At 42.6% G+C, this 13,706-nt stretch overlaps 2 protein-coding genes across 10 annotated transcripts in view; one reads left to right on the top strand and one right to left on the bottom strand.

Annotated features, from left to right (window-relative positions):
• Positions 1–140: 140 nt before the first annotated feature.
• On the bottom strand, positions 141–2,544 carry taf11 (TAF11 RNA polymerase II, TATA box binding protein (TBP)-associated factor). Its single transcript, XM_084366815.1, has 6 exons — positions 2,299–2,544; positions 1,853–2,070; positions 1,165–1,295; positions 972–1,059; positions 784–880; positions 141–666 (listed from the first exon to the last, which is right to left on the bottom strand). The coding sequence occupies exons 2-6, from the start codon at positions 2,027–2,029 to the stop codon at positions 536–538; spliced, it is 624 nt and encodes a 207-aa protein (XP_084222941.1). The 5' UTR covers positions 2,030–2,070; positions 2,299–2,544; the 3' UTR covers positions 141–535.
• Positions 2,545–2,976: 432 nt separating this feature from the next.
• LOC311265302 (ankyrin repeat and SAM domain-containing protein 1A) overlaps positions 2,977–13,706 on the top strand; it is a 70,962-nt gene continuing 60,232 nt past the window's right edge. For 3 of the 9 annotated variants that reach the window (XM_084366806.1, XM_084366803.1, XM_084366805.1), the window contains exon 1: positions 2,978–3,766. In XM_084366806.1, coding sequence (XP_084222932.1) covers positions 3,588–3,766 — 179 coding nt within the window. In that variant the 5' untranslated portion in view covers positions 2,978–3,587. Of the gene's footprint in view, positions 3,767–13,706 lie in introns of all 9 variants that reach the window. The other 6 variants (XM_084366804.1, XM_084366802.1, XM_084366809.1 and 3 more) reach the window with 3 other exon arrangements.

Below are 13,706 nucleotides of genomic sequence, written 5' to 3'. Positions count from 1 at the left end.
TAATATGAACGAGTCCATTTTTGTCAAACAATTTTCCTGTTATTGTGGAAAAAACAATCCAGACAATTGCACAACCTTTTGTCAGGTCACCCAGCGATAAAACTGAAATGGAGTGAGCAGTGTGAGTTTATCATTTGAAAAAGGACCCAAACAATTTGAAATGTTTATCAAAATGAGTACACAATGCCATAAAAAGAAACAAAATAAATTCAAACCATTTTGAAGGGGCCACAATTTTGCCACCCCACAAAAAAAACTGAAGCACAAAAATTGAACATTTCATATTTTAAAGTATAAAACACTGTATTTACAACCATACTACATGAATATAATTTCACACCATTTGAACTGTATATTTCATCAACCATTACATTGATAATTAGAGGTGAATGGCAGGTCATTTATTGACCATTCTTTCATACTACAGTCAAATGATTCCTCTTAGTAGAGAATAATCAATGTTTAGTTAGCTGCAGGGGCTTCATGTCAAGTTTTCGACATTTTATCTGTCCATACAATCCAAAGCACAGATGCCTCAGTGAAAGAGGATGTTCTTGTGCTTAGAGTTGGGAATCTGATCTCTGCTCTTCAACCTCCTCACTGCTTCCCTCATATGCTTGGGCTGAAGTGGGGGTGTATCTCCCCACTTCTCACAAACGTCCAGTGCTGCAAGGACAAAGACAGACTATTTAGACTGCAGGTGCAAATAAGAAAGGATTTACTCATATGTGAAAGTTTATGTGGTCTAAACGTAACATTCTGTTTTGTAAGTCTGCCACTCACCTTCCTCAACAATTTCTCCAGCAAAAACCTTGGAAATACCAGACATGGCAATCACCACATTCTGAGACACTGATGATCCTGTTATGGACTGGATCAGCTAGAAAAACAATATACAAATAAATAAGGACATGAAGCTAAAAATTAGTTTCAGAGATTTAAAAACACTGTCAGTGTAAATAAATGCTTACTCTCTTAATAGCAGCCTTAGGGAAGGCAGAACGTCTGTACATCTCATAGCGGTTCAGCTGCTCTTCAGAAAACGATGACACCAAAACCCTGTAAGACACAAGAAGAACAGGAGTTGGTGAGATTTAATAGGATGAGTACATTTATTTTTTTAATTTTTTTATTAAAATGATCTTTTAGAAAACTCAATCTTACTGCATCTTTTGTATTTCATCCTCGTCGACCTTCTGGCGCTTCTCCTTCTTCTTCTCTGGTTCCACCTTCAGTCTTTTGGCAGAGGACTGGCCAGAGGTTCCTTCTTCCTCGTCTTCTCCAGCTGCCATTTCCTTTTACAAAGGAGGACAAACTTGTTTAGAAGCAATTAAACAATGACATGCCCATCGTTACACTACATATACATGTTTATACAGCCAAGACAATGTTGACATAAATACTCATCTGATCAAATTCTCCTTTTTTTGTTTGTTTTATCAAGATTTAACTTGACTATCATCATCATCGTCATTGTTTGCATCTGACTTATTTTGTATACATACAGTGAATTTAAGGCAATATATCTTGATGTTACTTCGCCACACTATAATGAATTATTAACTCTAATGACGCTAAAGTGCTTTCAGTACTGAAACAAATAGTCTGTTCATCAAATACGGTACCCACACACAACAGATTCTAAGTTTGATAACTGATTGTTATGTACGGAGTGAAATCAATAAAAGTCTGCTGCTTTCAGCTCCTCTAGATGCATCTGTGTTTGATATCAAACAATGCCCATTGTGGAAAACAGTATGTTGATGACCTGTTGTTGATTTTTCTTTACATTACTTTATTTCAAACTTAAATCTGGAACACTTGAGAAATTAAATGAAGCTCAAGGACTCACTGATTTAAGCTCCTGTTTGGGCTGATCTTGGGAGGATGAATCTTTGTTTTCATCTGCAGGTTTTGCTGTGGTTGGCACATCTTCAGTTTCCTCTGGTTTAACGTTTGGATGCTCCTCGTTGGCAGAAGATGCTCTCTCCAGTGCAGCCTCGGGTTTGATCCGTGCAGGGTCGGCCATTATCACTCTCTCCCCCTAACACTGGGTTACAGCTTCAGATTCTGTAATGTCATCAAGGCAGTATATTAACGTTAGTTACCTAACAGTTTGGCGAAGGCTAAACAGCTAACTTTTGTGTTCTACACCCGGTTTAAGTTAGCGTTTTCGCTACACGACAAAATCTATGCACTCTATGATCCACTGAAAAGTATTTTAGTCTTTAAAAAAGTAGAGTATACGGGTTTATACGTATCACATCTTGTGAAAATGCGAATACAACATGCACCTACCTATCTTCTGCAGCTAGGCGTCAACAAAACAGCAGCAATAACTAGCCAAGCTAACGATGGAGGTAAGCTACCGTTAGCTAACTAGTTTTGTAAAGTACATTAGCTAGCAAGGCAGGTAATACACAACGCTAAGATGACCAATTCATTCACAATAAATAAAATTAAGCTCAACTGGGCGAAAGAGGATCGCTAGCGTCAAACTGCTACTTTTCCAGGCTTGTTGATAGCATAGCGCTCCAATTTCCGTATCCGGTTTTGAACCAACTTTATTGACACCGCTAGCTCTGAACAGCGCAGTACTTTAGGATTATCAGAAACATTAGAAATAAACAGGACGTTTATTGTGTATTTTCGCAGGAATCGTTTGGAATTAAAAAAAAAAAAATGCAATGCTTATATTTAACTCTCTATGCACAGGTTCCTGCTGATGTTGCAAAAGCAAGTTATATCACAGTTTTGACGGTCATCCCCACTGTTTACTGTAACTTTAAATAACAGCCACAGACTGCTGTCACCTGATAAGATGTTGTGAAATGACCCTGCTCACACACCCATGAGGGAAAACTGCTTCCAATAACGCTTCCTTGTTATTGTTTACAGTCTCCGCCAGTCCACATTTATTGAACACGGTGACACAGCAGATTATATTTTAGAGTAAATTCAAGTTTTCGGAACTATGTCTTTAACTACATTCTTCGGTATTATGTTATAACATGTACACGAGTGACTAATAACAGTAAATAATTAAAAGGGTTAGGTTAGGAAATGTGCCATGGACTCTAAACGTGACGGTGGCGCAGACCGTTAAAGATCTGGATGGGCATTAAGTTAGCCCGGGCGCCATTTTGATTATACCCATCCACCTCCACTGTGGAGCAGCTAGGGCGGGGGTGCTAGGGTTCGTGTGTATGTGTGTGTGCGTGTGTGTCTGAAGGGTTTAGGATTGGAGACGCAGAAAGAAAGGGCAGTTTCGAGGAAGTGACGGACGAGGCTTGGGGGACTGGTCAGAGGAAGTTTGCTCGATGGTGGTACCGTGCTGCTGAACGAAACTTTTCCTCCCCCTTGAGCGCCAGCGGCACCGTGGATCGGGACGGACGAGCCCAGCGGCGGAGGGAGCTTTTGTTTCCTCGCCACACCAGCAGCGGTACTGAGGAATAACTTGAGGCCGGGAGAGAGAAAAAAAAAAAGAGGGGATCGCAGAGGAATTTTACTCCCGCAATATATCCCCCCCCCCCCCCCTTTTCTCCTCTTCCCCGCGCCTCCTCTGATTTTTTTTTCTGGGATCCGCGATGGGGAAGGAGCAGGAACTTCTGGAAGCGGCGCGGACGGGCAACCTGGCCGCTGTGGAGAAGCTTTTATCCGGGAAGCGACAGTCCGCTGGCACGGGCAGCGGGTTGTCTGGGATCGGTGGAAGCGGCAACAGCGGCGGGCACGGCGCCTCCTCTCATCCGCTCTCCAGTCTGCTCAGGTAGGCTCTGGAATAGGGAAGCAGAGGCGGATACAACTGAATGGGAGACAGCCAGCAGTGGTGTCCCTGTCAAATACTGTCTCATCACGTCCTGTAATAGCTCATAGTAGTATTTCACATAATCTCGGGTAGTTACACAGTGTAATGTTGTTGTGCGTTGCCAAACAAACACCAGTGCAGCACAGGAGCCGTGGCATGCTTCTTTGTTAGCTCCCAGCTCCTGTGTCCCTGTCAGCTGCACTGTAATGTGCATTAACGGCCTGCTTGGTAGGTAATTGTGCAACTTGCCTCCATAAATCTGCAACAAAACAGCCCACAGCCTGTTTAAAAACTAATACAGATTCATTATTCATTGCTTACATGCAGTCTAGACCTGGAGGTGGAGTAGAAACCCAGTTTGTCAGAGCCAGACTCCCATTTTATTTTTGTTATATGTTTGGTCTTCCTTTTTTTTTTTTTTTATACCAGCCCTAGATTTGAAACCCCATTTTTCTTACTGCAGCTGTGGAAGGTTGGCAGGTTTCATCTCTATCAGCGGTCACAGGAGAGTGAGTCCTTGGTGAGGTGAACATTTGATCTGGTTTTTCACATCCAAAAACACCTCCCATGCAAGGCTGGAAATGCTTTTAGTCCTGGTTTAGAGTACACAATGGTAAATATATTGCATCTATCCTTGCCCACATGCCACCTGTGTACATACTGAAGTAATAGTAAGTAGATGCTCAGATTGAAATGCCTAAATGCCTGATTTGGCAGAACAGGACATGTTTGCCAAAAAATAGAAGATGTTTTTTAAGGCTTTGGTAGGCCCTGCTCAATGTGGACAGCTTCTGATCGCATCAAATCCCTCCCTGTGTTATGAAGAGGCAGCTGGACCGTCCCTTCGTCTTACGTCCCATCCCTTTAACTTTGCACACACAAGGGCTGCTGGGTATTATTAATAATAAGATGCTGCATAATAGATCTGATAAGTTCTGAGTTTCATTTTGTCCTGCAGATGTTATCTGAATTATAGGCTTACCACAACAGGATCGTTGAATTTCCCTGGGCTGGAATATATTGTTCTGAAACCACATGATGCAGTCTCATAATGCATCCGTAGTACAGATCTACCACGGGAGAGAAGAAGAACAGCCTCGTTGTTGAAAGGAGCCAACTTCTTAAGGCTACACAGGCTTTTATCTGTGTAGATAAAAGTAAAATATAGCTCTCAGGCTCGTTAAGATAAAAGTGCTACAAGTGGCGTCTTCTCTGCACCCTCACGTTAATGCTGAGTACATTCAGGTGAAAGTCTGTCAATCATAATATAATATCACTCCCCAGGGAGCACCCGTGGCAGCCACCTCCTTCCGAGGGACAAGTGTTACGACGAAGTTGAGGTGATGCATCACCGTGTTACTCAGAGCAGACTGCACAATGTACTCAAGGTAATTACATTAAACCCGTCTAATCGGAAATCCAATTCAGAGATGTCATGCAGTCGAGGCTGGCTCAGCCTCTTCCTCACAGATCTGTGGGCGGACTGAAGAACCCATTGTGTCATTTGTTCTGACTTGAGCAATCAATGTTTGGCAATGATAGCGCTGGGAAATTATTGGCTAGACTTTGCAGGAAATGACTGAAGAAGTGGTGCATGGACTTACCAAGCCTGTTGCCTGAGCTAACAAGCTGCAGGATTAGAGACCACAGGGCAGCCTGGGGGACACTTGCTGTTGTTTATGACATTTGATTGAATTTGCATAATCAATATGTCAATACATTTTAAGGATGTCACGGTAAATTTACCACAGTGTCACAGGCTGTGGGCGGGTGTTTGTTTCCTTTCCTTACTGCTAGCAGAATCAATTTGTACCCTGTTCATCATCCTTTGTTAGAAAGTGTGGGTCTGTAATCCTGTCAGAGGAGATTTGATCTGGAGGATCCGTCTCGAGCAAATTTTAGCCCGTGTTGGTTGTAATGTCATCATGTAGAGAGGGATGCATGTTCCTGTCTACATGTTGACATTACAACCAACATGGGGGCGTCGCAATATACGACCAGGTTTAGGCGGTATCCAAAATCTTATATCACGATATTGTCCTGCCCAAATATCGTGATAGACGGTATTATCGTAGCTCATTCCTGGTTTAAACGTGAAATATTGACAAATCGGGCATTCTTTGAAACTAATTCCTCCATGTCTGTACGTTAAAAGTGCTGCGTTCATGCATTAACATCAGGTCAGTTAAGCTGAAGTCACCTCCCAAAAATCGATGCGTGTTGCCTCCGCTGCCACGACAGCTCTGCATGCATTTTCATTTCAAAATAAAAGCCTGAAGATGCCTTAACAGCTGTTTTGATATTCAGTATTGTGAAGAATCTTGTATATGACAGCAAATTTCAATAATCAATAATATCAGATATCAGCCTAAGCCTAATATTGATATTAACGATAACCATCCTTGATATTTAGAAATGAAATATTGATATTGTGTAAATAAAACGCATGATAATATCATGTTGATAGTACATTAGCTCTGAATACATTTCCTTTTCCTTCCATTCCCTTTTCATTGTCCTTTTTTTTTGTACAGTCATGGTTACAGACTCTCTCTCGACTTCCCTATACTTGTATTTTGAGTGTAATTAATTTGCCAAAAAGAGATTAAACACACGATAAACAAAGTAAACGATGAACTTGACTGAGCATTGTTTTATTTTTTTCAAGTTTTCCATAGATAAAGCAATCGTGTTTCTGAAAATCCAATATCATGACCGCCCTGAACCAACAGTTAACTACCAACCAACAGTTATTCACACTAATTAATTTCCACTTGTGTAATAAACATCTGTAACCTAAACCACCATTTAATTAGACTTGTTGTGTCCCCTGCAGGATATAACGCACAGAGACAGTCGATAACAACTACCGTTTTATCGTATAGATCAAAACCACAAGCTTTGCACATAATCGGCTTCGTTACTACTTCATGAAGGTGTGCTCTGCGTGTGTCTCCACTAGATTTTTGGCGTTCTTGCTATGGAATGGGGCGCATGTCATGACTTGCGTTGTTTTTGTAACCAGGCAGTGTACAGCTCTGCTCTGCGGAATGTCTGCTTTCCCAGGAGGCTGCATCCCAGCGGTTGCCATGGGATAGACACTGACCCCGGCGTGTTTAACACCACCGCCGCCCCAAACATTTGTTCTCTGGTGCTCCATTAACACCAAAACGAGCTGGGCGGGGCTACCTTGAGTCGGAAGGTCACGGTGCTGTAACCTTTATGGTGCCACCGTGCAGTGAAGGTTGATGCGGAAGTAAGCCTGATGCTGTTTGGTGGAACTTTTTTTTTAGCCATCAGGGTGTCTATTTTAGGGCATGCATTTGCCGTGCTTCTCTTCATACCATAGTTTTTTGCTAGGGCCTCATCATGACCCATTTTGATCCCAGAGGTCTACAGGAAGAGCTCTTCACTAGCACTTCCTGGCCCGGGTTGTCCAAACACAGGCAGCTGCTGCGGTCAGACCGGAGGTAAAAGACAAGTCCCTGGCAGAGAGAGTGCCTGCCCACTGAGGGGAAATTAACAGAGGAATGCATGGAGTTCTGGACAGACGCTCTGAGAGCTTAGCCAGATGAGGGCTCGTCTCCCAGCTTCACAGCCATGTCTTTTGTCCCACTGACAAAGCGTAGAATGATGCCTATTTATATTCATATCAGTCCCTAAAGACCATTCTGGGACCTTTCTTCACTATTTTGGTTTTACAAAGAAAATTGAGCTGTCATTTTGGTAGAACTGGACCACCTATTCAGAGCATCCCACTCATTAAGTCTAATGTTTTCTGGAGGTTAATACAGGAGGAGCTTTTGCGGTGTTTGATGTTAAAGACCGGCTTAAGATATCCACAAAAGCCTCTACATAACAGAAACATATATTCTCTATAATGTGCTATTCCTTTCTCTTGTTACTAGGGAGCAAAGCATTTCTATCAGCGTGATGACTTGGTTAGCATTTTAAGAGGCTTGGGCGCAACTCCAAATCATTCCATCCCATTACATCCACAATTTCTGGCTCATCCCAAGCAGCCGAGAGATATCCACTGCATACGAGCTAGTACATACTGTCCTTTTTTTAAAAAAAAACAACAAAATATCCCTGGAGCTTCTCTGTTATTAGCAGCTTTGCACATGCAGAATTCAGTGAGTGTGAAGGTGCACTGTAGGACTCGGGATGCTGTATCTGCAGATGACAGGCTCACAGCGGGAGTCTGTCACCCTCAGTCCTGAGCTGGATTTCATAGTGGCTGTCAAAGTTCAGGCAGACTGTCTCACTGCCTGCTGTCAGTGCAGGCAGACAGCGTTAACAAGGCAGTTTCTATCGCTTTCACAGTCCTGGCAAGAACCTCAGATCAGCCCGAGGTAGCTACAGGCTGGGCAAACAACAGGTCTGGCAGTCACATTTTCGTCAATTGTTGACCTCTGAACTGAAAGAAACTGTAGCTGGTTCAAGCCAGGAGGGAGCAGTGGTAGCCGGGAAATCCAACACCACCATGTTAGCATTCCAGGAGCATCTGAGTTCGGGATGCTCTGCGCGTTATGTTTACGGCCGTGTTTGTGTAGACCGAGAAAGCAGGCAGAAAAGCACTTAGTAGCAGTGATGAATTCCACATATGTGTGCGAGGGGAAGCGGAGACTAACAAATACGGCGTCCTTTTCATGCAGTGTGTAAGAAAATTATCTTTAATGATGGGAGGCTAAAAATAACTTTCATCCAAGTGGGTCAGGGGTTTCTTGTTTATTTGTAGAGGGAAAGTTTCGTAGGAGTTTCTATTGCAGCCATCTTTACAATACTGTGTCAATATTGATACTGAGGTATTTGGTCAAAAATATCTCGATGTTTGATATTGTTGCAAAGTCTAAGCATTTATGAAGGGATTTTGAAAAGATATGTTGCGTATGACGACACAGCCAGAAATATCGCAATATTATTTCAGGGCCATATCTCCCAGCCCTAATAATATGGTGGCTTAAAATGCCAATAATATCATTTATCGCAATCGTTTCTGGGGAAATATATCGTCCAACAAAAGCAGTTCTTGTGACAGGCCGTCTTGTAAGAAATGCCAAGGAAAGGATGTTTTTTAAAAGCCCTTTTTCTCAGTATTACAAAGTGCTTAACAGTAAAGACGCACTCTTACTTCTGTGGCTGCTAAGAAAGAAACTGTCATAGTTTCCTTCTTTCTGTGCTTCCTGTATTTAAAGAAAAAAAGGTTGCTTAGCAGGACACACAGAAACACTTAATGACTCTTGTGTTGTGTGCATGTTTGTTTGAACTCTCTCTCACCCCACTCACTGAAAACCCCTATAATAACAAATGGACAAATGGGAAAGATAAGGCTGCTGAGGTTTTGGTGCATCTCCCAGTTGTTGGAAGAGGTTCCCACAGTGACCAGACACGCCAGGCCCACCCTCTCGACCTTGGCAGGCCTACACGTGTGTTAGTCGGCTGTTAGCAGCCCCCCGACCCAGACATTTTCATCTGGCTGGCCTGCTGGCTTGCGTCTTCCTTTCTCTCCCACTCTGCAGCTCTCAGCAGTCTTCTTGCCCACCTGCTGGGTCCACGCCAACCTCCACTCCACCTCCAGACTTCAAACATGTTGTACTTGGAGCCAGAGTAATAGCACTGACCTCAATATGTTCACACAGGAAACAAATTAGACCTGATCTTAAGATGTGTACTTCCCTTTCACTTTGATATTTGTGCAAACCGCATAGCACAGTTCTCTGTATGGATTGGCCTCAGCATGACTAAGCAGATTAGCAACAAACTGTAACTGTTTACGACTTCCGGACACATGCGGCTTATCTTGAATGAGGTGTGACGTTGTTATTATGGCTGTCAAAGTTAAAGGACTTTGCTGATGAATTTGAAAGCAAAACCGAGCATTTATATTTGCCAAAAGGTTCTCTCAGAGAGGAGCTGTGTGCTATTTCCAGAAGTGGGATGTCAGCATGACTGAAATTGCCCATCCATTTGGCAAGTTTTTAGCTCAAACTGAACATCAGCTTGCTCTTTCAAGCAAAAAAAAAATGTTCAGGGGATGCCGGTATGAAACGGTGAGATTTTTGTAGTTGTTGTGCAGTGGCATCTGCTGTGAAGTGGGTGTGGGAGACGCCGGCTTGATGTAAGACAGCCTGTGATTGAAGGCGTTTTCTTTCTGTTCTCGCCCCATCGGCTCTCTTTTCTTCTTCCCTTCCATGTTCATACCACCTTTTCAGCCTGCCACCTGTGTTTTTCATGCCCATCATTTTGATTCAGCCAGAGCCCATTGGACGGCTCTGATCATAGACTGTGGGCAGACACAGTTTATTCACACCTCCTGCTGCAACACATTTGCTCTGTGAAATGCTCACTATGGTGTGATTACGAGCCACGAAGACTCAATCAGGCTTCGTTAAGGCTGTGCTCTACAACTGAATAGGGAAATTAGCTGTGATATCACCATCTTCATTTCACCATTTTCTGTTCCTTTTTAAACCGGAGCCATTTACTGTTGCACTGAAATAAGATGAATGTGCTTAAGAAGCCTTGTTAAAGTGTTTGTCACACGCCCTTTTAAAAAAAAAAGAAGAAGAAGTTTTTTGAAAAAGTTCAGGCTTGTAGTTTCATTATTTGATGAATTTGAGGACTTCTTACCTCATACATTCAGGAATGGACCTTATTAATATGATGGCCATTTTTTTCCCTGATGTCGCCGCTCGGGCTGGGAAGCCCAAAGCTGTGAAATAAGTGTAGGGAAAAACAGTAAAACATTTGAGCTTCCCACCTTTAGCTGAAGATAATGGCCGGTGCTCTGTGAAACTAGTGTATGTAAGAAAGCATCATAATAAGTAGTAGTGTTCATTTGATAAAGTTGCTGACCTACGTCTTTAAATGAATATATGGTGTACCAATCACTCTATGAAAGAGGATTAGCGTCCTGTTACCATGGAAATTGCATTTCCAGTAGCGCCCATAATTGGCGAATAAGGTGGATACCTGCTCAACATAAGCATGTTAGCACTGTCATTGAGCATGTTAGCTTGCTGTTGGTTGCATTTAGCTCATAATGCTGTAAATATAACATTGCTAAAAAGCTATCTGAGGCTGCCGGCTTACTTTATGTAACAATTGCGTCACCTCAGTAAAATATTGGCTCATCAGAAGTCAATCAAGGCCGAATCATAAATGTTCAGAATCATCAACCACACGATCAAGAAATCCCCTTGTGAAGTAATTTTATGTTAGTCATAGATTTGTTGGAGCCTCGTCAGAGCTGTGTCATAGATTTGAAGTCTGTTGCCTAATTTGTATCAAATAATACAGTATGTGCTGCCCTTCGATATGGTCTGTTACAACCGGAATGATGAGCGTGTACTACTTTATTACAGTTGTAGTTCTTTGGTCCCAGCGTGGTACCTTGCCAGAGATTTGAGCTCATTAAGTCAGTGAGAGTATTCCCCAGCAGGCCTGGAGGACTCTGGCAGGTGCTTCGCTGTCCCTCCACTGAGGAGAAGATGCTCAAGTTGGCCGCCTGGCTGCAGGGCATCTGGTTTCAGTACCCGCCAGCAGTATGCATAATTAAGCCCAATTTCCCTGAGGTTTGCTGACATGCGCCAGTCACTACTGGGCTCAGTGCCCTGGGCCTGACTAATCCCTGGCAGTGTGGTCACACTACTAATTGGCTTGAGGACAAATCTGTTTATTTGACACCGGGTTCTCACTCACCTGGGTTCTTATTTGCTTAAACCTAAGAATGAATTTAGCCTTGCCTATTCCCTAGAGCTCAGTATATAAACATGATCATCTTTCATGACTTTTGGTTCCACTGCAAATGTGTACTTTTGATGGTCGTGCACTGAAACTATCAGCTCTGCAGGGCAACGCAACTAGTAATTCTGGTTCATCCTGATCATAATAACTAACCATTTCAACGTTCTCGTATGAGTCATCCCTGCCTTTTCCTACCTGCTAAGTTGTCTGACAGAGATGAGTGAATATGGATCAAATGATCAACACAAATGTGATTTAATCAAACATTCAAATGCATCAGATAACTCTATTGGTTTGATAGCGGGAAATGTATATTATCGCTGTCGGCTGCTAATGAAAATACAGCCTATGAATAGAATCAATAATATGCAGCCAAGTTGCTTTCATTAACTTAACAAGCACAACATGTTCACACTCCAATACAGTAAGTGGCTGCATGCACTTTTTAAAGTTGGTTTGAGTTGGCTGAAGATGTCAGACGGCTGCACTTGGGTCGAGTCATGCAGTCTGGACTAGAGAGCCAAACATGTTGTCGCTGTGGATGTTTTTTCAAAAGGAAGTAAACACAATTGTCATTTGCGGTACATGTTCCATGAGGGTTCAGAGTTTTAACACAACAATTCTTAGTGGAGCTATGGAAGAGTGATAATGGTGTTTTGTCAGCGATTAACAGTCTTGGTAGTTGCCTGTTGTGGAAAAAAACTGAAAAATGGCTGAGTGCCCTCATGTTGCTAACGCTGCTAATGTTACCCAGTGCACTTGAGTGCAGTGCAGATGATTCGAACAGCAGCGACATTGTAACATGAATGCAATGGAAGCGTTTTGTTGATTGCCACATTTAGCAGCTGAATGTTATCAATAACACCTGTTTAAATTGTTATCTTTTTGAAAATTGAAGAAACTATTGGTTATCTTATTGGTATCGACCATCAGAAGCAGGTAATTGTTGGTAGCATACTGTGCTTCCCGCTGGCTGAAAACCGAACTCCAAGGCCGAAAACCAAACTCCAGCCTCTTCTGTCTGCGAATGTAATTACCGAGCTCCATGACATTTTGACTTGAGAATATAACACAGAGGAGATTTATGTTTAAGCCCACATATTTTGGAAATGCCTTCAGTATATGTGTGACTAACATCAGCAGACTAATGCAGAGAAATACATAAAAGAGGGGGAATGTTATTATCCTTCCTGCTGTCGTACTGGCCGGGCTTTGTACAACACAGAATTACAGCCCCCCAGAATCTTTTTCAAACTCTAGCTTCATCCCGCTGATATTCCCTCAGGGAAATTAAGGATTAGCCCAGCCTTTCAAACAGGAATTCCTCAGTCAGTTCGAATGAATGTGTCCCCTCCCAAACCAAATCAACTCTGTTTTGCCCGTTGCCCCGCTATGGGGCCAAAGCCCGTCCCCTCAGTTAGGTTGGTTGTGAGCCGTAGTAAGAGGATGAAGTGGATTGTCGAGCACCACTCTGACTCATGCCCTTGAGTGCCGTGCTGCCAAAATGAGGACGTAACACTTGGACTGCACTTAACGCCGCTACTACAGGAAGCTCTGCTCGTAACAAAACTTGACAGTGAAAAATGTAATGAGCAGACATCTTCACTCTCTCTGCGTGCAGGTGATTCTGCTGAATTAACGCTGATTATCACTGCAGTATGATGGAAATAGATACCAGAGAGTGACATCATGCTGCGTCTTGTGATGGATTACATCGCTGCTAGGTTTTGTTTGGTCATGCGGCGGATGTCACAATGTTTGTGTTTTCCGAGTGGCATTTTTAGAACTTCTGGCAATGACACATCAGAGTCATGACTGCTGAGGGGGATCAAAGTGTGCAGAAGCATCATAAATGTTGCCCTTTATTCTAGCTTTTCTTGAGAATTGATGACTTAGAATATGAATAAAACATCTTGCAGTGTGTCTCATGATACATCTGACGTAATGGAGTTTAATGTTGCGCAGATATTTGAAATTACCACATTGAAAACAGTATTTTCTAAGAGGAATTTATTTTAGCTTCCCGGACTTGGCTCCACTATACACATAATGTAAGATACACTTTTGTTGACTTCTGTTTTCATTCCTTTAAAGATCATTGTAACTGATGAAAATAACGTAATGTCTACTGTGATACCCTTCTACGATGATA

The sequence above is a fragment of the Pagrus pagrus genome (assembly GCF_965226575.1).
Source record: "Pagrus pagrus genome assembly, chromosome: 11".
NCBI lineage: Eukaryota > Metazoa > Chordata > Actinopteri > Spariformes > Sparidae > Pagrus > Pagrus pagrus.
This window is presented reverse-complemented; position numbering and strand designations above follow the sequence as displayed.

What these genes read in the sequence shown, in the direction of transcription:
- taf11 (XM_084366815.1), bottom strand. Translation starts at nt 2,029, where the DNA reads ATGGCCGACCCTGCACGGATCAAACCCGAGGCTGCACTGGAGAGAGCA. An exon ending in GATGAAATACAAAAGATGCA is followed by an intron (nt 1,060 to 1,164) that starts GTAAGATTGAGT and finishes TGTGTCTTACAG; the next exon opens with GGTTTTGGTGTCATCGTTTT. An exon ending in CTAAGGCTGCTATTAAGAGA is followed by an intron (nt 881 to 971) that starts GTAAGCATTTAT and finishes TTGTTTTTCTAG; the next exon opens with CTGATCCAGTCCATAACAGG.